Source organism: Ascaphus truei, chromosome 22 (assembly GCF_040206685.1).
Source record: "Ascaphus truei isolate aAscTru1 chromosome 22, aAscTru1.hap1, whole genome shotgun sequence".
Classification (NCBI taxonomy): Eukaryota; Metazoa; Chordata; class Amphibia; order Anura; family Ascaphidae; genus Ascaphus; species Ascaphus truei.
Genome location: NC_134504.1, coordinates 11,443,426 through 11,468,375, shown reverse-complemented (window position 1 = coordinate 11,468,375; position 24,950 = coordinate 11,443,426). Strand labels below are relative to the sequence as shown.

Below are 24,950 nucleotides of genomic sequence, written 5' to 3'. Positions count from 1 at the left end.
GGCCCTTGACTGGAGTTGGCCCCTCCCCTGTGTTAAATCAACGCTAGAAACGAATTAAAACGCATAGAACACATTAATTGGTCTGGCGGCGCATGGTGGAGAGAGGGTGAGGAGATGAACAAAGGAACATAGGGCACAACGGATTTAGCATATCAAACTCATTTATTGAGCCAACACAACGTTTCGACCATAATGGTCTTTATCAAGTGACAATGGCATAAATACATTCCCTTGTGACAACATATAAATAGTGCCCCAAACCCCCACAATGCAACCTGTTCACAGGATATGCTAAACCCGTTGTGCCCCATGTTCTTTTGTTCATCTGTTCAGGACTGATCGCAGGCTTTCGTGCAAACACTGGAGCACCGGTAACTGTATTATTTTTTCTATTTTGAGGTGTGCAGCATTTCTCTCAAATTATCTGGAGAGAGGGTGAGGGACATACTGCATATTATTTTTCTGGCCTCCCAGACTGACCCATGGTTTCTTAGAATAGTTGGGTTTTTGCACGGTGAGTGAGAAATATTGGGTGGGAGATAAGACCCCACATACTAACGTGCGTATCTCTCTCTGGTGCGTCCTGTCCCACAACTCTTTTCAAAGCCAAGTGAAGGCAAATCTCCATCGCAGGTAAGCACCACTGCATCCCACGGTCACTAACAGCTGGAATCTTTTTAACAGGATGTTTAATAACAATTTTTTTTTTTTAAAGCGCCGGTTTCACCATATTTCACAGTCATCCGCTAAAGCAGGGGTGTCAAACTCTGTCCTCAAGGGCCACCAACAGGCCAGGTTTTCAGGATATCACTGCTTCAGCACAGGTGGTTCAGTGCTGAAGCAGGGACGGATTGAGCCACCTGTGCTGATGGAGGGATATCCTGAAAACCTGGCCTAATGTTGGCCCTTGAGGACAGAGTTTTACACCCCTGCTCTAAAGTGCTGTAAGGCATGATGCAGAGGGAGCCATTTTTATTCCTTCCTTTATATAAACCAGCAATCTGCAGTGACCTTTTAACAAACTTTTATTTTGTATGCCTTCTACTGTGACTTGTGCATTTTGTTTTAGCTGCAGCTCTCTTTAAAGCTGTTTGCTTGGAATCATGTCATTTGTTTGTGTGTGTGTGTGTAACATTTTTTCATGAAGTATTGGTTTGGTGTCTTAATTAGACCATGTATGTTTTTTTTTAACCCCTTTGGGTCCCCGGGGGGGCCTGCAATGCATTGCAACTTTTTACTCTTATAATACATTCTAATGGGTGTTTTTACTCCATGCTCAGCCCCTGCTCCCCCCAAAAAACAATTGAATGGGTTGCACATTTAAAGCACAACCTGCTATGAGATTGCACTTGGAGTGGATGTCCAACGTCTCCATTGCTAAACAGGTGGTAATGCACTGAAGAGGTTACGGTCCCACCTGTTGCGGCTTTCCTGTAAATCTAACCGCTGTGTCTTTTTTCCGCAGTGCGGCAAAGGTGCCGAAAACTTTGACAAGTTCTTCACGAGAGGACAGCCCGTTCTGACGCCTCCCGACCAACTGGTCATTGCCAACATCGACCAAGCAGACTTTGAGGGCTTCTCCTACATCAACCCAGTGTTTTTTCATCCCAGCTTGCTGAGCGCGGCGTGAGCACAGGGAGAGACTCAAATAAATAGAAACCGTACCTTCGGAAACGCTCTTTTTAACCTTGGAATTTTAAGGTTGCGGCTTTCATACTAATTTCGGGAGCCAGAAAATTTTAGGGTTAGAAATCAAAAATTCATGAAGGGGGGTGGGGGGAAGAAATAGATTGTCTTACTGAAATACAAGATCCTTAAATCTTGGGCTTTTATAACATATCCTAATAAACTAACATTTTGTCCACGAGGATGAAAGATTGCCACCGTAACCAGGAGTGGGGTGGAAAATACCCTGCAGTAACGATGAAGTCCGCCGTAGCTACAACAATTTTAAAGGAAGTAGAACCGCGATTGGTTAAGTCTTCCCAGGACTTCCTACTCCTGAAGTCACGCAAGAGAAGGAATCAGAGAGAGTACAGTAGCATTCTGGGGGGAAAAAAAGCACGTGCTAAGTCCAGTACTTACATAACAGTTGCCATTATAGATCCCAGATAAAAGGTACCATGTCCATTAAATATGGTCTAGAATCAGTTGCACGGCAGATTCTGGAGAAGTTTATGGGTACTGTATTACTAGACAGGCCAAATAATACTGTTGCCATGTATGTTATGCATATCTATACGAGGCCAATGGGTTTTGATGTCAAGTCTGATTGTCACTTCTGCGAGATTCTCGTAACATTCTAGAATGTAGGTTTCTATGTAGATGTGCGGATAATAAGGTTCTCCAAGGTCAGACGTTCTGGCACATATCAGCTGCTCTGCATCTCCGCAGTTTCCCCTCCCATATCGTTCGTGTACAAATCTGGCAGGCTACACTATATTATATGAAGGTACTACAGAGTAAGAGGAACTCTTGACCGCTCAAGAAGCCACAGAAGTGTTGTCCGACAATGCCTTTCTGCCTCTGCCAGCCACGGGTTAAAGAGATGTCGTTCACGTTCTTTTTTTGGTCTGATTAATTGAACCTTGATTATAGAGTGAAAAAGGTTATTAATCTGGCAGCAGAACAACGAAAGAGGAATCAAGGAGATGGTTTTGATGACAGAATATAACTGTTTTGCATATGCATCATGCAAGGATTTTGCATGTTTATATACTGTATTAAATCTTAATGATTGATTCTGTGATATAATTAGCATAATTTTATCCAGTAAGAGTATTACTAAAAAAAAATAACACAAATAAGACAAATCTATGCTATATTTGTGAAGATTTCTGCTCCAACTGCCGGGCACTTAATTAAGTCGTAGGCTAATGCTATTGCAATGTTATTTTAATTCAATACATACACTGTATGGTCAGTGGAATAGAGTATAACTCTACTTTGTCCTATGTGGTAATGGAAGGATTTGCAGCTCTCGGCCTGCGCCTCCAGCACTGAAGGGGCTAAACAATACAGGTCCTGATTACAAAATCGCTTGAACATAAGCCCTATGTCATCATTTTGCATGTCACCGTCTTCAACTATAAAAGTCTACAAACATCTAATCCTCTCTCCCCCCACCCCCCCATCCCTTTCGCAGAATTGATCAGCGCAGTGGTTCTCAACTTCAGTCCGCAAGACCCTCCAAACAGGTCAGGCATTAAGGCTATCCCTGCTTGAGCCTCCTGTGCTGAAGCAGAGATATGCTGAAAACCTGACCTATAGGGGGTGGGGCTCGAGGACTGGCGTTGAGCACCCCTGGATTAGAGGATTTTGATTTAAGGTTAATATATTTGTACAGATTTGTTTTCCTTTCGCATCAAAGGGATTTGCAATGTTTTAGATTTTTTTTCCCCCTCCCCCTTAATTTTTGCCTTGTTAAGTGTCAGTGCCGTAAAAAAAAAATATATATATATTTCGTTTTTGCCTCCATGCGGTGCATGCTAAAGAAAGGTGCATGTGTTCGCATGCAGAATGCGCTGCAGTTTGACGCGCATGCGCGCTCCTCTCAGAACCTCACACGTTTGCCACGAGCTCCAAAAAACAAATATGAAGCGATTTTTATTTTTTTTGAATTTTCTCGTTTTTAAATATGTTGTAGTAACTAAAAAAAAACGTACAGAAAAATGTACGTTAAGAATTGTGCCAAGAAAACAAACACAAATTGACATTTTTTGTTCCCCTGCTCATCTGTTTCAGCATATAGATGTAATAGACTCTGCAGGTATAATATACACGGGCAGCCAAACCTTCTGGGGATTTCTGCTTTTTCACGCCAGTTTTAAACGCTGAAAGGGATGGGATTTTAAAAAGCCAGTTTTGTATACACCCTGACGCTTTTTTACATATGCCAAGTTGTGTCCCGTTCTGCCCCAGCTAACCATTTGCAGATGTTTCCCATTCAAAAGTGCCTATTCTCCTAGTCCTTTTTGGAAAACTCCAGACTCCTATGTATGGCCATCCAAGAGACCCACTCACAAGACCCTGAAGTAACGACGGGATTAATTAGGAAGAGGGTTTAACGTTGTTTAGCATTGGGGTTTAACATTCTGTAACAGCCACAAGGCAAACATTAGTTGCTAGCTGCTACATGGTTTGCAAAAATACATTTTCCTGTATCCCAATTGATTGGATGTAATAATCCCTCCTGTGGCTAATATTGATATTTCCTGGTGCAATATAACAATTGTGTACAGAGGTGCAAAGGTGTGTAACAACAAAAGGTTTCTAAATGTTAGAATTCTGTAGACTGTGAGCTAGTGCACTGTATATGTTTTTAGGAAGAGACATTACTGTGCAATTTGTATGTCCTAACCCAGGGGCGGCCAACTCCAGTCCTCAAGGAGGACCAACAGGTCAGGTTAAGGATATCCCTGCTTCAGCACAGGTGGTTCAGTCAACGATAACACCACAGTCAATAACTGAGCCACCTGTGCTGAAGCAGGGACCTGTTGATGGCCCGTGATGACTGGAGTTGACTCCCCTTGTGTTAACCTCTTCCCAGTATTGCCTATTCCCGGGGCTGTGGTTGCTGCATGGGCAGTGTGTGGACCGAAAAATAAAAGTGATGATTAAATAAGCCTATTCATCCAGGCTGGGGGTTGCTACCTTGCTAGTTACAATGGAAGGTACAGCCTGCAACCACCACTTAGGATTTCTAGTATCTCCAGAATCGGACTTCAGCGGGAAATCATTGACCCCCAGCTGTGTAGTGTCAAGGTTACATATAGTATCACTGTTTAACATAAAGCTATGCCACAGCTCTGTGAAAGTGGAATAGTCAGGCGTGGAGGCCTATTCACAGTCAGTCGAGATGTAGCGTGAGCGGTAAACCACAATGAACAGAATATGATTGTTGTTACACTTTGTAATGAATAAGACCCAGCATGTGTTAGTTCTGTAACCAAGTTGCACATCCTGCATTTTGGGAATTAATGGGGGTGGGACGCCAATGATTCAGGAAGAGAACTAATTTGAATGAAGTCTACGAATTTGAGATGCCAAGATATTGATCTCTGATTCGTTCAAGTCATATCTAGAATTGACGTCATACCTAGAACGGATATCGGGCGATGGAACCTTCCCGTTTTGGGGACAGCGGCTGCAGAAACAAGGGATGGGGAGTAGTACGTGGAGTAGATGGGATTTGGAATTCGCAGGCCCAGATTAACTTGGCTCCGCTAGGCTATTTAACCTAAATGAACATTGTGTTAATAGCAAAGCACATCCACCAGTGAATAACGAGTGAGCAACGTGACGTCAACAGTTTGTGGAGCGTTTATTTTTACGGACATTGGTGATAATGAGATGCATTTCGCCATAACATCCCATATCCACCAATGGCTGTGAAGGTAGGCGCAGGGACTTAACGCTACGTTAGTTAGGTCATACCTAAAACTTGGCGTTACTCATCCAGACACTTAAATAGGGCTTGGACAGGGTCTGCTTGGGTGTGACCCCAGAGTTAGGTATGATTTAACCAACATAGCGTCATTTCCATCTCCTGTCTTTTGGAAGTGGTCATTAAACCCCTATTTCTGTGATCGGAGCAACGCCAAGCCGTCCTTACCGACTCGTTATTGGAAGCTGACGCAGCGCTGTGTGCTACAATAACGCAACATTGATCCTATGATAATGGGATGTATTCCGGACGTTGAGGACACGCCTCAGGGAAAATAACGTCCGTTACTGTTTTAGGTACGGTCACATTAGGTGCCCTGATTTAACACAGCTTAGCGACTGGCCCAAAAGTTTCCCAAATGTCTCAGTATTACCAGGGTACTTGTACTGAAAAGTCCTACTTTAATACTTACAAACTATTTGTAGCAGCTCCTACGACCCTGTAAACCCCATGATACTACATGAGTGCACCCTCCACGCTTAATAACAAAATATTTTTTTTAATCACTAGGCTATGTTTACCTGTACAGACAAAAAAATAACATGAATGACTTCTTTTGTTGAAACCGGACTTATTTGGTATCGTTGTTAAATACTTTTATTAAAAATGCGTCAATTCTAATAAAATATATCATAGGTAAGATGGACCAGAATCTTTGTTATCCTGTAGCTAAATTATTTTTTAAAGAAAACGATGCGTCTAATGACATTTGCGTTTGTTTGACGTCGCCGCAGCACGGTTCCGTCACGTTTGTACTGGTGAACAATGCCTTTTTCATATATTATCTGTTAATTGTTAAATGGTACTATGCATATAGAAACTGTTCAAAAAGGGCTGGCCTGGCGGAGTTTGCAATGCAATGATCAGTTTCTGCCTGTATCATTATTGCAGAAAGAGATTAGAATGCACTTTTTCTTTGCTTTGATCTGCATCATACATACAGCCGATAAAAGCAAAAATATGCATCCTAATGTTATAGTAGTTACCACACGTATATATAGATATGAACCTTAAAGAGGCAATCCAAGGGGCAATTTTGTTTTGCCAATTTTTTTTTTATTATACAGAGGATGGAAGCAGGGGGTCTCTGGAGCTGAACGCCATTAATTTCTGCTCTGGGGACCCCATGCTTCTAGAGATACCGACCTACTCCGTAGGGGGTGCCGGTAGCCGCTCCGGCTGAGCTAGCTGGGGTTTTAAATCTCCCGCCTTACGCGGGCCAATAGGAAGCTGAACCTGGTGACATCACGGCTTCCTATTGGCCCGCAGGGCACGGGAGCTTAGAAACAAAAAACGCCATTACATGAACCCTGGCATCCGAGCAAAGAGGCTACCGGGCACTCCTTATGAATTTCTGGATCTCCGGAAGCAGGGGGTCTGGAGCTGAAATTAGTGGGGTTCAACTCCGGAAACCCCCTGCTTCAATCCTACGTTTAAAAAAAATAGGCCTCGATTGCCTCTTTTAGAGGGTATATCTACAGAATATCCACATATGGCCAATTGGGAAGTCTTCGGGCCAAACAATTCTCATTTAAGGTCATAAGCCATGACTGGGCCATCTGTGCCGAAGCAGGGATATCCTCAAAACCTGACCTGTTGGTGGCCTTTGAGGACTGGAGTGGCACACCCCATGTCTTAAGCCAACAAGGCTTCCATTACCTGCTTAGTGAAGTACTTGTGATGGCATCATTATTAGGGACAAAGATTCCAGAAGAATATGTAAGAGTATTTTTACGACATGAACGTACGGCCAATGAATGCAAATAGTATCAGAGCCAAACTACAACGGGCTATGCAGGTTGCCATTATATCTTTCCCTCTATTTACTGCTGCTATAAGGCTACACAAGAACTGGTAATTCTGTGTGTACAATACAGTTCATGGCAAAGCCACGTTCCACCTGATGCCAAGGCCAGCTCTTTTGTTCAGCTTTGAAAAAGGGACATCAAATCGTTTGATAGTTGACGGGACAATTGTCAAAATCACAGACATATGTGAAAGTCGAACCGTTTTAACAAATGTTTCAATGCACTCACCATTGCATTAGCTTCCAATACATTTATGTAAACCTGAGCAAGGTCTTTTCAATAAATTCTTTTGTTGTTTAAAAACGTGTAAAGTGCTCACTTCTGGACAAGAGAAGTGTTAGAGGATTAAACATTGAGTCATGTGGTCTACATTCACAAACAAAAACAAAAAAGTTACCCAACATTACTTCGTATTAGCACAAACTTGGGTTTAAGTTTGTAAACAGGTCGACATTTTGTTTTGCCCTTTCCAGCACGTTATTATTTTTAAAATAATGTTTCTCCGTTCAGGAGATAGAAGCGTTTGAAATATTAAGTGTCCAGGAGGTTAAAATGGAGCTCTTCCCAGAGCCCAGTGCAGTGGAAACGTTACCATAAGCTAGAGATTAAGAAAATCATGTTTATCACTAGAAATGTTTATATATTATATATGTATCAGGACACGGGGCAGTATACACGGGGTTAAACTAATGTAGGTTTCTGGTGGGGATTGCTGCTTTAAAAAATGCTATTGTGTGGTGTTAATGCAGGGGTTGGCAACTCCAGTCATCAAGGGCCACAAACAGGTCAGGTTTTCTGGATATCCCTGCTTCAGCACAGGTGGCTCAATCAGTGTCTCCGTCAAAGACTGCACTACCTGTGCTGAAGCAGAGATATCCTGAAAACCTGACCTGTTGGTGGCCCTTGAGGACTGGAGTTGTGTTAATGTATATGTTCAGCTTTTAAGAGGCTGGAAGTTTACGCTGTCACGGCCAAGACACGTCACACAACAAAGCTCTATGTTAATATTAGCTTTTTTTTTTATATGGCGGCAACATATTCCGCAGCGCAGTACCAAGGTAGGTCATCAGGACCCTAGTCCTGAGAGATCACAATACACAGGGAATAGGAGAAAAGTGGCTGCTCGTTGCGGGATGGAGTATACATCAGGATGGAGTATGATCTAGCCGCATAGCTGGTCCCAGTAAGGGTTGGGTGTGTGGATGTTGGGGTGTGTCAGGGTGGAGTTTGGTCCAGCTGCATGGCTGATACTATTAGGGTTGGCGAGGGGGGGTGGTTAGGGATATGCCAGATAGGCTTCTTTGAAAAGGTGAGGTTTTTAAATGTCTGAAAGCCGGGGGAGAGTCTGATGTGTGGTAGGGAATTCCAGAGCAAGGGGGCAGCACAGGAGAAGTCTTGTGGGTGGGAGAGATAGGAGGTAATAAGGCATCGGAGAGGTGAATGCCGTGGGCAGAGAGTAGGAGGCGTTTAAGTATATATTTTGAGGATGAGGGCTGATATGTAAGGGGGGCAGCGTCGTTGAGAGCTTTGTAAGTCAGAGCTAGGGTTTTCCATTTGTTTCTAGAGGATATGGAAAGTCAGCGTAGGGATGTGTAGTGGAGCAGCAAAAGTGGAGCGGAGAAGGTCCATCACGAGTGAGAAAAAAGGGTGTTTCCTGGAGGTGGGGACGGCAGAACTTCGTGAGGAATGAAGGATGAAGGAGAGATCAGAGTCAAAGATGACTCCCTAGACAGCAGGCTTGAGGTGTGGATGAGATTCTGGTATTAAACAGTGAGGGACAGTTTGGGCGTAGCGGTGGCAGTGTAAGGGGGAAATAGTATTCTGTTTTGGACATGTTAAGCTTGAGGTAATGGTCGGACATGCAGGAGTGAGAGACAGAGAGACAGACAGACAAACAGACAGTTGGTGACAAAGGACAGGAGAGAGGTGGTGAGGTAAAGTTGGGTGTCATCGGTATAGGATTTGCTAGAGAGGAGAGCCACAAGTAGGCTGTAGACCAGGAGTGTCCAACTCCAGTCCTCAAGGGCCCCCCCCAACACGTCAGGTTTTAAGGATATCCCTGCTTCAGCACAGGTGACTCAATCCGTGGTTCACCGATTGAGCCACCTGTGCTGAAGAAACGATATCCTTAACACCTGACCTGTTGTTGGCCCTTGCAGACTGGAGTTGTGAACCCCCGATCGAAGCTTTTGTTCCTGCAATCCAGTCACACCGGCAGCAGAAAGGGTGATCGGGTTTGCAGACAGAACAGCCTGTGGATTCTGCGCCCTGGTGAGGCTGAGAATGAAACACACTGTATTTTAAGAAGTGGAAGATGAGCGGAGGAGGGGGGTCCCATCCCCTGGTTGCTATGGGTAACCGAAGAACCGCCTGACAAACGTACAATAGATGTGCATCATCTCCCCTCTTACTTATTTCTGTCATTTAGAAAAGGTCTCACCTTTCAGCACAGCAGCTGCCCAAATACTGAGTCAGAATTGCTCCAGGCCGTTGTGTCCGACGCGTAAAAGGAATCACTTGTGTCCCAACACACACGAGTTACTGGCAGAAAACTAGCAGAGAATTTGGGGCCTAAAACATCACAAACAGGCTTATTTATTTTTTTGCACAAAATTAGTGCATGGGAAAACGCAATTGTAATACACGTTTATCATAAGAGAGACTGGACATGGGGATCCAAAAGAACAGTGCGACAGAGTATGGCAAAAAGGCAAATTGTCTGTATCTCATAAAGTCCCGAATGTTGGTGTCAGGCGTAAGAATGCATTATTGTGATCAAACAGATGTATGCAACACACCTGGTCATGTATATAATTTGTATAAAAACCTCACACTAAACAATTTTAGTAGATGCCACATTGAGGGCTGAACTCCAAGCGGTATTGTGGTTAATGGGGAAAGTTTGAAGCTATTCTAACCCTTTCACCAACACACTTATAGGAGAAACTACTTGAGTGTGATGTAAATGGGACCAGGGTGCAGGAAGATACATACTGTAGTACTCACTGACTCAGTTGGTTCTTGACTCCAGGGCGTGATTCCAGCCAAAAGGTAAACAGCAGATTTGTTTCAAGGAGAGAAAGGGCGGCACATCAAAGGGAAAAAAGTGGAGTTCAGCACAACCAAAAATGGTTAAAAACTATTTATTGGAAGGATGACATGGGAGGCAGCAGGATAAAGGGCATAACAAACTAATGTGTTTCAGGCATTTCCTGCCCTTTGTCAAAGAGAGCAGACATTTTGCAGACAGGTCCCTGCCCCATTCAGCTTACAATCTATGTTTTTGGTGCCTGAGGCATATAGCATGTATCTGCTATTGTTTTCATTGATGGACACTTACTGTATACCCAAAGATCTAGCAAACAGGAAAGGTAGGTGGGTCAGCGGTTCAATGTTTAGGTGAGACACAAGGTTCCTTCATTCCTGTGGGATGCTTTGTTCTATGTATTTGACCTGCTCGGTATCTGATGCTACGGAGCCGGCAGTGAAAGTCAGTGCCGGGGTTACCACTAGGCGGTCGGCTACTGCAGCACATTTTGGGGGCTAATGGAGGTTAAGATGTGTGATGGAGGCGGCAGGTGCGTGACGCCGGCCAGGGAGCAGAGCAGAGGAGGAAGCGTGCGGTGCACTGCAGAGGAGCGTGGCAGCAGGAAAGGTAGATGGTACATTGGTTCAGGGGAGACAAGGTTCCTTCATTCCCGTGGGGTGCTTTGTTCTATGTATTTGACCTGCTCTCTGTCTCACGCTACCGAGCCGGCAATGAGAGTAAGTGCAGCTTCAATCACAAAGATAAAACCCCCACTCGTGCAAACCAAGGTTAAGCCGACGTGTGAGGTTTGGAAGGTGCTTATGGGAGACAGAGCTTTCCCTTTCTTATAACAATATCACTAGCAAGAGAATAAAATAACAGAGACTTCACCTGGAGGTGAAAGGGACATAAGATAGGCGAGATGTTCTCTATCCAAACGTTGAAATTGCGCTCCGAATGTGCCTGTGCATACCAGCCACCAACCACACAGCTCAACGCTCCTGTTCTTGTCTTGAAGACAGGCTTAGTTTGTCGATTCTCACTATAGAATCAGAACGTCTCATCTGTGTCATGATGATATTACCGATTCATTTTGGAGAGGAGCGGCTCAGTGAGTAAAGACACTGACTGGCACCAAGTTTGAAGCAGGGGAACCTGGTTCAATTCCCGGTGTCGGCTCCTTGTGACCTTGGGCAAGTCACTTTATCTCTCTGTGCCTCAGGCACCAAAAACAGCTCCACGGGGCAGGGACCTGCAAAAATGTGCCTGCAAAATCTCTGTAAAGCGCTACGTAAAAAGGAGTAGCGCTATACAAGAACGTAGTAGTAATAATAGGGTGCACAATACTCCATAAGACTAGGCAGACATTTGGAGTTGTGCCAACATCAAAGGCATGGAACTTGTATTCGAAACAGATCTCAGGAGCAAAGATTAATGCCGTCAGAATGCTGCTGCTGCTGCATGCGTGCACATTTCAATGTTCATTGCACTCGACTGTATCGCTATCTGTTCCTATAACCCCTCCAAAAAATGTTCACTGGCACACGCAGAGCGAAATGAATGAATAACACCCGGATCAACGTTAAGAAACGCAGAATCAAAATGACAATTTGCATCCTTCTTGGAGAACCACGTCCCCCTTTTCAGCTTAAAGTTGCAATCCAAGCTCTTTATTTCATCCAGGATTGAACCGAGCTGAACCCCATTCAGTCTCCGGAGCTGAACCCCGTTAATTACAGCTCTGGAAACCCCCTGCTTCCAGAGATATTAACCTTGGTAGTAGGTGCCAGTAACTGCGCTGCTCCCAGGGATCGCATAATGGCCGCTGTTCACAGCTCCCGCGTCCTGTGGACCAATAGGAAGCCGTGATGTCATCAGGTTCAGCTTCCTATTGGCCCACGCGATACGGGAGCTTTACAATTTAAAGCCCAGCTGGAGCGGCTACTGGCACCCCCTGTGGAAGTAAGTATCTCTGGGAAGCAGGGGGTCCCCAGAGCTAAAATGAATGGGGTTCAGCTCCGGAGACCCCCTGCTTCAATACTGGGGGGCTGGGGGGCGGGGGGGTGGGGGGGGGGAAAAGGCCAGCTTGAACTGCCGCTTTAAATAACATTTGGCTGATCTCACTTTACATGACGACTTGCAAAGCAAATGTCTTCTGTCCAAACAGTTTGCTTTAAAATGCAGCAGAATTAAATAACTATTAATGCACAAAAGCTATTTATGGTCCAAGTAAAAAGGAAGATGACGGCATCTTAACAGTAACTCGTAGCACAAAAATACCTGTACGAATTGTTATTCCAACAGCATTGGGCGGTGGGAAATAAGCCAATGTATTTATACATCTGTGGCCCGATGTTTGTCAGGAGAACGGTCTGATCTATTTGTATCCATTGTTACCGGTCATGTGGACTTGGGTATGGATTTGTCAACGTTTGCAGGGCTGTTCCTCCTCCTCCTCCCCTTGGTGCAAATTCATATGCTGGAGAGCCCAAGTAGCTGACCTGCAATCATTCTGCAGCCAGAAGCACTTATCCAACGTCTCAGATGCGCTATTAGAGAGGGTTGGGGTTCCTTACAATGCATCTGATCTCAGACACGCTATTAGAGAGGGTTGGGGTTCCTTACAATGCATCTGATCTCAGACGTGCTATTAGAGAGGGTTGGGGATCCTTACAATGCATCTGATCTCAGACGCGCTATTAGAGAGGGTTGGGGTTCCTTACAATGCATCTGATCTCAGACGTGCTATTAGAGAGGGTTGGGGATCCTTACAATGCATCTGATCTCAGACGCGCTATTAGAGAGGGTTGGGGTTCCTTACAATGCATCTGATCTCAGACGTGCTATTAGAGAGGGTTGGGGTACCTCACAATTTTACAATGTAATAGGGTTCCTTAACCAAAAAAAAACCAAACCTGTCTACACTTCTAATGGCACCATATTGTGTAAAAGGAGGGAAACCGTTTTTGCATTGATAAGGTTATGATTCATGTTATAAATTGAGCATTTGTAGACATATTTTGTGCGGGCATATAGTAATTATTGCTACTGGCTGTTGTGGCATGTTATGTCGTGATAGGTGACACACTGTCACCATTACCACTGACGTCTGTGATACTCCAGTTATAATAGGATGCCTTTTGCCATCATGGTGGCCAATAGCAGAAGATGCGTCTGTACTTGAACTCAAATTACCCGACAGTAATTGCATTGCTGCTCATATAATTAACAGATGCTATCCCTATTTCAAATCTTTAACAACCTAGCAGTTTTTATTTACAGAATATTCTCTGTACTGGGAAGCAGTTTTCAGCAGTTGAAAGCTTTTGATGATTTTCATACAGTACCAGCCTGATTGTAATTCCCCATTACCAAAAGTGCCCATGAATTTTAAAAAGCACTTTTCCGGCTGAGTAAATTTCTTTCCCCATCATTTCAAAGAAAGGTTGTGAGTGGCTACATTTTGCAATCTTTGCACCCTTTGTATATCAAGATTGATTAGCTGGAGCCAGTAACGAATAACATTTAATATCTTTAAGCCCCTTCCTTGTGGACAAGCCATATGCGACTGACCGGGTTAAAAATCGATTGTAAGATTTATGTAACAATTCTATGCGTACACGATCATAGCTATACAAGAAGAAATCCCCCCAAAATGCAAAGCTTTTATGCAAAGGTTTACAGAGAACCTTATACCTCTTTGAGTGACCACATTTTAATATACAAAAGGTAGAGGAAACATACGTTGGCGTCAAATAGTCATTTCTATTTTAGAAAAAAAATATTTTAAAGCAATGCTATGAAATATTACCATTTTATCCTTGGGGGGGGGGGGGGGGAGGCGGAGAAACGCAATTGAAAAGTATTAACACACCAAGGCAGGAGTGGGCAAATCTAGACCAAGGGCCACCAACAGGTCAGGCTTTAAGGATATCCCTACTTCAGCACAGTCTTGGAGTGAGCCACCAGTGCTGACACAGGGATATCCTTAAAACCTGACCGGTTGGTGGCCCTTGAAGATTGGTGTTGGCCCACCCCTGCACCAAGGTATACCAACGATTAGTACAGATAAATAAAAATGGTGACGTTTATTGCCGTAATGTACTTGAAAATGTATTTGAGAAACATGACCTCCCCTTATTGTAATTAGATGCTGTATGCGTTACGCTTTCCCCCAGAATACACTGTGCGAATAATGCTGAATTTCAGTTGGGGCATTTCTTTTAATAAAAATTACTGTGAAGCGCTGTGTAAATTAATGGTGCTATATAAAGACACACAATAATAATATTTTTCTTATACTGCATTCACCAGAGAGCTTACAATCAAATTTTGGTGCCTAAAGCAGGGTCCTCCTTACCTACTGTAACAACGTTTTTATTGTTATTTTATGGTCTTTCGCCCTCCAGCCTTATTGTACTGCGCTATGGAATATGTTGGCACATTAGTTAATTATTACTATAATTTATTTTATAGACGGCAATAAAGGGACCAAGATCACAAGGAGAGTGGACCCTGAAAGTCCAACTAGGTTCACCCGCTTTAAAGGCAGTAGTATCATGCGAGTAGCCCCACATTTTACAGGCATAACTATGCCAACGTTGGATTCATTTTCAAAGTACGCTTTCTGATATGATGTTAAACCAGGTACAGTATAGATCTCCACGTTTCTGGGTGGTTGGGGTCTTGGCTTGTAACTGGTGTTTTGGGATGGGAGCTAAAACAGGGGTATTGTGTGTTGGTTGAGTTTAATTGGTGCACAATTGTTTGGAGGTCTGACACCCTCCACCCTGTTTCCAAGCTCACCCCTTAAATAGTGAGTCTGGAGACACAGCTGTGAATGACCCATCTATCAGGACTTCTTCCTCCATTAGAGAGGTACTGTAAAGAGAACGTTCGCAGGGATGGTGTTAGGACTTGCAGAAAACAGGGGATACCTTGGGGTGGGTTTGCAAGCTTACAATGCTTTGGCAAAATAATTTAACTAAGTGACCCTCACTTAGGAGAGAAGAATAGATAAGTCTTTAACCAACTATATAATGTATCATGTTGGATGTAGCACTGGGGGTTCTCCGTCTTTTGTTTCTACATTGTCACAAACCCAGTAGCACTCCTTTTGACAAATATATTGGTGTGGCGAGTCTGGCTTTGAGCTCACAGGAGTGTTGTATGTTTTTGAGAATTTGTAGTAGGCGGAAAAGACAATGAGGGTTACTTGTCAAAGTCCTCTGGCTGCAAAATGTGCTAAAACCCCCACCAGATTTACCAAAGAAAATATTCATTTTGTTTTCAGTGTAAAGGATTTCTGTGATAAATGTGGTGCATTTTTGGACCAGTTATGTAGGGTGAAGACTTTGATGCGTCAGCATCACAACAATCCAAATTGAACGATATGTACAGGCGTATTTCTGCTATTACAATTCTTCCAGGCATTGCAGAAGCATCAAGGAGCTGTCCAGGTGCTGAAACCAAATGGGCAGAAACAATGGATTACAGTACTTGCTAAGTGTACCTCTCGTGTACACAACATTACACCTGTAGGCAGTATTCACAGTGTGATTGTACTGGTACTAGAGGGGTACAATGTACAACAGTAAGATCTACACACTTAACCCTTTCAATGTTAACCATACATAGCCAAAGTCTGTTATATGGCCCCTTTGCTTCCACAAGAGGCTACAATGTATGTATATCTTGAGAGAGATAGAGAGAAACACATACACACGTGTGTGTGTGTGTATGTATATACACACACACACATATATATATTCACCATCCATGTACATAGCGCTTCACAGCAGTAATACATGTGACGTAATAATATAGCACATAAGAATAAACGCTTCTGAAATAAGTCGGAAAATGAGTCTCTGCCCCAAAGAGCTTACAATCTAAGCTGTAATAAATGCCACTCCAGTAGGTCCTTGTGCAAACTACCTTAGCCTTTGAAGAAAGAGGCAAACTGAATCACCAGTAATTTATAGAATCAATGAGTGTATCCTTAGAGTATCGCAATGCCCCAATGACTGATTCATCACAGACATTTATTGGCTCTGCACTAAAAGAGAACCATATAATAAGACTCCTGGAGCTTCCCATTGTGACAAGGCACCTGCTAGCAGGCTTCTGCTTCAATCTACTCCAAATCTTTCCCACCCCCTCGTTATTAGAGGGAGGGAGGAGCATGTTCTGTGAAATGTGAAAAGAAGAGCTGGACAAAAGGGTAAAAAGAAGGAAGCATTTCTTAACTCTGCAGAAGTGAGGACTTTCTCTCCTCCCTTATATTGTGTGACAAGGGCAGAACTCATTCCAGGAGAGAGAACTACAGAGGAAGGCAGCCACTGTATATATATATATGTTGATGCAACAAAGAGGAGGACACAGCACTTGACTCATCCCGGTCTGTGACTGCTAGGCTCATAGGAGAGTCAAGAATACAGGCAGGTCTCATGCCATCCCAAGGAGAAGACTGAAGCCTCTCCAGGAGCAGGGTTACCCCAGCTCTGGTGTTCTACCCACTCCATCCCCCCCAATGCACTGGTGCAGACTGCTGCTCAGGAGCAGAAGGGTCTTAGCAGAAGGTAAACCAGGGAAGTTACTTCAAGGCTTCATAAGACAACTGAATCTTTTACTGTTTACACAGGTAAGAGTCGCTTGTGTGACTACACCTGTGTGCGTGAGTAGGGGGCTCTCCCCGTGAAGTCTGTCAAAGATCTAGAGCAGGGTGGGGCAACGCTAGTCCTCAAGGGCCACCAACAGGTCAGGTTTTTGGGATTTCCCTGCTTCAGCACAGGTGGCTCAGTCGAAGACTGAGACACTGATTGAGCCACCTGTGCTGAAGGGATATACTGAAAACCTGTCCTGTTGGTTTCCCTTGATGACTGGAGCTGCCCACCCCTGATCTAGAGTCTGTTACATGAGTTGTGTATTTGCCGAAAATGTCTTTGTTGTGGAATACAGGTAATTAAACAGAACATGTATGTGGCATTGTAAAAAGTACCTTTCACTCCCTGGTATGAAAGGTATAGTTTCAGTAGGGGGAGATGACTTACAATATCCAGCACACCCATGAATATATACGGCTAGTCAGCGAGTGGGTTTCCCCATCATCTCTCTCTCAGAACAAAGAAGGATTACAGCTCAAGTCTCAGGATGAGACATTTATTTTCATACTGAATCCAAGAAGATGAGAGATGACAGTTGTACTTGTTGCATACAGCTAGATTACAGCATTCCTAGATGAATACCTTTTATTGAGCTACCCTAAACATTACACACCAATAGGCATTGTGCACCAGCTTTAAAAGACCACATAAGTGTATTTCTAAGTCATTATTGAAGAACAATTCACGTTCAGCTCTCCCCAGCCATATTTTGATGTATATCATATTTTAATGTAGAATGAAATATATACATATACACACACACACACACCCTTACTGGGCAGGTGATATCAAACTGCCTCCTTACATATTTTTTTGCTTCCAAACACTTTTCAGTGGCAGCAAGGGAACTTTCCCAGAGAGTTTTAACACACAAATGTGTATTTTGGATGTGGGTCTTCTAGCTATACTACTAGGGGGTGTCTGGGCTAGTTTAAAGTATGCCAATTCAAACTGGAACAGGTACCAGATGGATGGATGCAGTCCAGACACCCCCTGATACATTGCACAGCGATAGGGAGACTGTCTTATGTTAACCCTTTCCCTGCCAGAACAGTTAAAGGGCTCAATACCTACATTTTGTATTACCAAAACAGTGATAACCCATGCAGATATTTCTCCTTCCTGTATAACAGCTGTCTGTGAGTAGGGTTACTGGCCATGCACTTTAACCCAGGCTGTGCTGAAAAGCTGTGTATTGCGGCAGGGATAAGCTTATAGGGGGTCCATGATAAAATGGACATGAAGTAAAAAAAGGCGACACTGTGTGCTCATTTGCATGTCGTTACCCAGAATCCCTGGCTGCAGTGGAAGCAGTGTATTCGAAGAGATACCGAGGAAGGGCAGAGCTGTCTGAGACGTGTGAATGTGCTCACAACGTGGGATTTTTATTTGCCGTTTCGTGTATAAAAACGGTATCCCTTCCAGGAGTTATTTGGCAGTCAAAACCGAAGCTGAAAAGCTGCTACAGTGTGTGGTAGTATTGGTTTGCAGTGTACAGCACAGCTAAAGGATCAGTGAATATAGATAAAGAATATCACTTGTGAGCACATTCACATGTCTTAGACAGGTCTGCACCCCTGTCACCCACCATAACTTAAAATGTGTATGATATAGATACACACACACACAATATATATATATATATATATATATAATCACCGGGGAGGCGTTCATTCAATAGTGGATCGACAAGAGCGGAAAACGATGATACACATTAGATTTCCGCACACAGAGTAATCCCACAGGGCACGTCTTGTTACATTGTGGTTCAGTGTCTTATAGTGACAGAGAATCAGAAGTGATGTAAATAAACGGGCAGTCTCCAGTCGTACAGACACCCAAAGAACATAACTTTCTTTGAAAGATACCCAAAGAACATAACATACTGTAACATTTATTTTGTTTGTTTTTTTTAAACGCTTTCAAACGCTCTTTCCCACAACGTTTTAATGTGTGTGTAATTGGAATTCATTGTACAGAGGGGAGGGGGGGTGGACAGCTGTAATTATTAATGTTGTATTTAGTATGCAGTGACCCCATTATCCACGTTATATAGGACACAGAAGGCTATGTACTAAGGCAGTTCTGGACCTTCGTGTATGTATTGGGTTGCTCTGCTCTTTTCCCGCGCATGCGCTTTTTTGTGACACGGGGACCAGACATGACACTCGCTGGCATCCATCTTTTAATGGGATGTATCCAATTCTGCCCCTATCTTGACCTGTTCTGCAGCAGGCGCAGGAAGCGTTGCAAACTGCATTCTGACATATGATTCCACAGAGCACAGAAAATGGAGCAGTTGCACCGAATCTGAAGGAGCAGCTCAGAGGCAATATGACTGCCTTTCAAGTGGGTGAAACCAGTGGGAAACACAGTATCCACTCCAAGTGACCTTGGGGGGGGGAGGGAGAGAAACTAAATTTCCCTGCGTCTCAGGCACCACAATTAGATTGTAAGCTCTATGGCCTAAATTCTATTTATAGCGCTGGCTACACTGCCAGCGCTCTATAAGAACAAAATAGGATTAGGACAATATATAAAAAAAATACACAGTACATAGCCATGGACTTTTATTCTCAAAAATGTCACATAAAAAAAAATAAAGTTAAGTGCAGAATCATAAAATGTCAAAAAGGTGTCAAAATAGATTTGCTGACAAGGTGTTTAATTTGATGCAGAGTCAACAGATGTTGGTCTCGGGCAAATTAGCCGGCTTGTCTCCAGGAAGGCGGGTGATCTGCATACTAAAGATAGTCTAACGTCTTTATCACTGGCGTGCATCGTTAACATACTGTAATATCATTATCTCCCATCCCCAATACACTGAATATATTCAGTATACATGAAGCATGTACCGCGTTGTTGACACAGGGACCAGCAAAAACTGTAGATCTTACCGATTTATCCCTGTCACCCCAAGGGAGCCTGGGATATGAACCAGTTGCCGTCGGTAAATATCACCATGGTCCTCCTATTCCAAGCTTGCCCCATAGCTGGTCATTAACTAATTGGCCTAAACGTGCCAAAATATGGGCCTTGTTTTACCTTTAGGGGATTGTTTGGCGGGAGATGCTCTTCCACTTCCTTGGAGTGAAGCTGTAGTCTTCCCAAACAAGGAGAAGACCGATTCCCAGCATATTAAATAGGAGCTGTTGTCTATTCAGTACCTAAAGGGAACGATGGAGGAGTGGACCCCTTTCTAATACACTCTTAATTCCTTCCCATTTATAGGATTGCAGCCTCCCTCATTTCATTGCCCACATTCCAGTCTTTTATAAATACTGGGTTTTCCCCCACCAAATATGTTCTTTCCAACCATGTAAGTGCCCATACCATTACAAAGTCAGTGTCTTAGCACCCCCGCACTAGTTTCCAATGGCTCCTCACATACTGTAGGTCCATCACCATTCAACACAATACTTCAGGGAAGCCACTCCGAGCCTACTCCATTTGACCTATTAACATGCTTACGAATTCCTGGACTGAAGACACATAAACAGGTGGGACATCTGGTGTCAACCCTAGGACTCATTCATCCACTCGTTACTCATAGATTACAAGTTGGTTACATTAAGGGACCCCACTGTATTTATAGGCAACATTTATAAATAGTAGCAGAAAGTAGCTGTTGCTCGGGAATTCTAATAAACCCACCTCATCTTCCCCCTCCCCCCCTCATCTTCCCCCTCCCCCTGCATCTCTCTCCTTCCCATCACTTTTCTTTACTACCAGCTGATGTCCCCCAATACTTCCACCACTCTCCCCTTCTCCAGCGTTCCTACTTTCTCCGCACGTGCTAACGGACTTCCTCTTTTTCTTTCTACGTCTGCTGTGTAAAGTTTATAGTTATCTGCCACCAGGCTACATGCATCATGATGTCGCCCGTATGATGTCACGTGGCAGAAACATAGCCGACCAGGTACAACACCCAGTCAATGTCTTCATTAAACATGAAATCCCTCGGAATAACCTCTGTGTATCTCTTTTGCATAATAACCATTTAAAAAGCAAATCCACACAAAAAGCCTTAGGCCTCGTCCCAGTGCTTGCGTGACCCAAACAAGGTAAGGCCCTCTACAGGGCAGGCCCCAGTCAGTTCGTGCGCGCACATGACCAAGCGCGAGTGGCACTATCACATTTTGAAAAGTAAAAAAAAAGTGACTTTTGGTGCGGCGGCCACTTCATGGCGGGGGTTCAGCCAATGAGGGTGAGCCAGCCGGGTGACGCCATGCCCACGCCACACCACCCATGGGCTGCAGCCTAGATCTCGTCTTTGCTCCCGCTGCTTGCCAAGACACGCGTCCCCTTGCGACCCCTAGACCACAGCTGAAAGTGGTGTACGCGCCACCAGGTGCTCCGACGCGCATGCTCACGCAGTGACTGGGGCCACAGCCTTATGTGAGCATATATTCTGTACGTAGATAGAAACCAGAATCTTAGAAGCCATATGAAGCCAACGTGCATATCTCCGAATGATGGTCTTTAAAGATTTCTGCCACCACCGTTGGCTGATCTGCAGTATCATCTTAGAATCTAAATCGTCATCGTGAACCTGCAAGCTCAGCGGAGGCCACTTTACAATTTCATAAGCATCTCAAGCATGGTTATGATGATTCATGGCCCTGAATAAGCGTTACTTTATTATCAAGAAATGACACCCGCTGGGACAAACAGTCAATAGCTGAGGGACTAACGGCTCTTGTAGCATACAGGGTCTTATAGCCTGGCAGTATTGCGAGCTACTTATTGGCAGGTGATGACCCAACTACTGAGTGCATCATAATGCTCTGCTGATACATTGGGATGGAAGTGTTTTCACACACCCCTTAAACCAGAATACGTTAGAACTGCTACAGAAGAACCATGATCATATTTCAATTGTTAGGATTTCTCCTTGGAACCTTTCTTATACAACAACTATTGTGTTTGAGATATGGCTACTGTGTCACGATACTGTGCTGAGTGTGCTACGACTACTGTGCTGCACGCGCACCACACTACGGCTACTGTGCTGTGCGCATGCGTTACAGCTACTGTGCTGAGGCCCTTATACATCAAGCAGTGCTAAGGAAAAGTGGAGACGTTCTCTCTACGGCTAGTGTAGAACCATAATCATAACCCGTGTTAGATTGGGCTTCGCCAAGGGTAAGATTTGGCTGTGGTTTGATAAGACTGAACCAGCGTTATTTGTGTGCAGTGCTGTGTAATGGATATAAAAACATAACAGTAATAGACACATGAGTATCTTGTACTGCAGTCTGTGAACAGATTTCAAACGATGTCGTTTATTCAGGCGACACACAATTACCCAATAACCCAACCTCTGTCTGACGAACCATACACAGCACTGTACACAGTATGTTCCAATCCTCAATAACCGTGTGTGGCCGATTCCTGGCAGGGTCACCATGTTTGCAATGACCGGACTAACGCAATGGTAATATGTTCAATTTGATTGGATTCCTTGGTAGGACGAGCGATAAAAAGGACAAGACATTTATACCAGCTTTCTGTGGGGCTTATTTTAGTTACTGTATTACTTGCAGAGTATGTGGCACTAACTCAAACAGTTAAAGTGACTTACCACAGCTCAGTCACTGGGCTGCATAAAAGGGTGTCCCACTTCAGGGGCCAGTGCTCTAACAACAAGGATGGTTATCAACTTGATACAGTCATCTGTTTAAATGAAAGAAGGCCGTAGCTTGGTTAATTTATGGACAGAGCAATGCCAAAGCCTGCCGTGCTCCAGTTAAAGGTGTGGCTGTTTGCCACGGTGAGAACACCACAAAACAAAGAATAACACAAGCGTCCTACAGGATTCAGTGTTAATATTATCCTAATGTGTCACCAAATATCACAACAGAATGACGGACTGCTTTATTTAGCGCAGTTCCGTGGGCGGCGAATCTTCCCGTAGAACGTTAAATAACCGAGCTATTTTTGTTCCTTGCAGAACGCACTTGCAATGCGGGATGTGTCATTTCTGCAGACAGAGCTTAACTCATTTAAGTGCGATGGTGCCCGATCAGTACGATTGCCCTTTAATGAATAAAACCCAAAATCGGTTCCCTGTCCTGCGGGGATGACACGTTTCGGGGCCCGGAAGCAGAGGGACACAAGAGAGTGTCTCGTCCAAAGCGGTATGGGACATCTGTCCGTAGCCATCTCGCTGCCACCAAGTCTCCGCCTGCGTTTGCCCGCAGAGAGGACCCTCCGCCGCTGGCTGCTTCGTTAAATTAACTTAAGGGTTAACCTAGCAGTTAGGGAGTTAAGTATAGGGGTTTTAGAGTAAGGGGTTACAGTGTTTAGGGCAGAGCATTAGGGTAAGAGGTTACGGTTTTTAGGTTAGGGGGTAGCATTGGTGTTAGGGGTTAAGATTAGGGTTTTTTAGGGTAAGGTTAGGGGCTTACCTTGGTGGTGAGGTGAGTAGTGGTCAAACGCCGGCGGAGATTTGGTAATGGCAAAACGGCCGGAACTAAATGTTCTAGATGAGGTCTCAAGGACCCAACACTGGAATTCCACCTCCTCTAATGCCTCGGGAATGAGAGCTGGATTTTGACAGGCCAATAATTTGCAGTTTACCTTTTAATTTACTGTTAGATTACAGAAACGCATAAGGGCACCATGGCCCCACGTGCAACGGTAAACTTCGCCAACGTGGCGTGTACAGCAATGTACGATTCCCAGACTCCCACAGAATCATACTCTCCAAATGGTTATATATACAGTAATACACACGAAGACTCAAATCCCCAGCGTGCCGATAACTCCGTGCTGATAAGGCGGCCATTCTCAAGATCAGTAATGGCCGTTTTTTTCCCCCTGAGGTAAACGCATATCCACAAACCGAATTATCGGCAAAAACAACGTCCGTTGTATATCTCACTAGCAAAGGGTTAAAGCTGCAGTTCAGTCAATATCCTGCATGTGTGTTTTTTTTTAATAAATCAGTTCTGTAGTAAGAAAAAATACTTTTAGCATTTTCTGTTTTTAAAAAAACAACTTTGAAAGACCAATTTTCTTGTATTCTATTTTAACAGCCATTTGCTAAGGCACTGCCCCTTCATGTCCTGTCACAAGCCCTGGCACACCCCTTTGTCAGCCCTGCCCTCCCTCTAGCACATGTCAGTGCAGGAGTGCTCATGAATATTCATGAGCTTCCACTGAGTGACAGAAGCAGAAGAAAAACATATGCCAGCTCTAATGATGTCACCACATTTCGCCGATCAATACATGGAGAACGAATTGACCGGCAGCTATACAGTTCTTTAGGTAATTAGAGATTGCCCACATGAAACTATTGAAGTAAAAAAATAAATAAAAATATAAATAAAAATATAAAAAAGACTGAACTGCAGCTATAATGCCATCCTAAGTTAGCACTGCCTTTACTTAACAGCAGCCATGTTGTTTGAAGGCGAGCGCCCTCTCTCCCGCTCTTTCTCTCCCCCAAACCTATATTTCAGCGTCTGGATGGGAGTAACTCCACCTTTAACATAAACATTAGCACGAAGGGCCGTTATACTTCACGCGATGCGCTTTCTGGTTGGAAAACAGCACTTTGAGCCTTGTAACCACTTAGTGAGGCGTTAACTCAATAGCGGCTCTGTGTGCATCTAGGCCGGAGTATTTTAAAGCAGCACTGCAGGTTGCATTGGTTGCTTAATGTTTTAGAGTTGAAGCAGGGGGTCTCCAGAGCTCAACCCCATTCATTTAAGCTCCGGGGACCCCCTGCTTCATGAGATACTTACCTCCGTAGAGGGTGCCGGTATCTCTGTTTGAAGCCCCCACGTCAGATGGGCCAATCGGAAGCCGCAAGGGATGCCGACATCACGGCTTCCTATTGGCTCGCGATACGTGGGGCATTTAAACGCCACCATTTTGTTAGGCACACTATTTCCCTGTCTGCAGAGATACCTGCACCCACTACAAAGGTAAGCATCTATAGAAGCAGGGGGGCCCCCGGATCTAAAATTAACCGGGTTCAGCTCCGGAGACCCCCC

The 24,950-nt window shown here is 44.1% G+C and overlaps 2 protein-coding genes across 2 annotated transcripts in view; both read left to right on the top strand.

The window, feature by feature from the left end:
* Positions 1-7,557, top strand: part of PRKCA (protein kinase C alpha) — a 306,575-nt gene extending 299,018 nt beyond the window's left edge. Inside the window, 1 exon segment of the mRNA XM_075579975.1 lies at positions 1,466-7,557. Coding sequence (XP_075436090.1) covers positions 1,466-1,630 — 165 coding nt within the window. The 3' untranslated portion in view covers positions 1,631-7,557.
* An 8,896-nt stretch (positions 7,558-16,453) lies between these two features.
* CACNG5 (calcium voltage-gated channel auxiliary subunit gamma 5) overlaps positions 16,454-24,950 on the top strand; it is a 33,654-nt gene continuing 25,157 nt past the window's right edge. Inside the window, exon 1 of the mRNA XM_075579973.1 lies at positions 16,454-16,925. Coding sequence (XP_075436088.1) covers positions 16,815-16,925 — 111 coding nt within the window. The 5' untranslated portion in view covers positions 16,454-16,814. The remainder of the gene's footprint in view (positions 16,926-24,950) is intronic.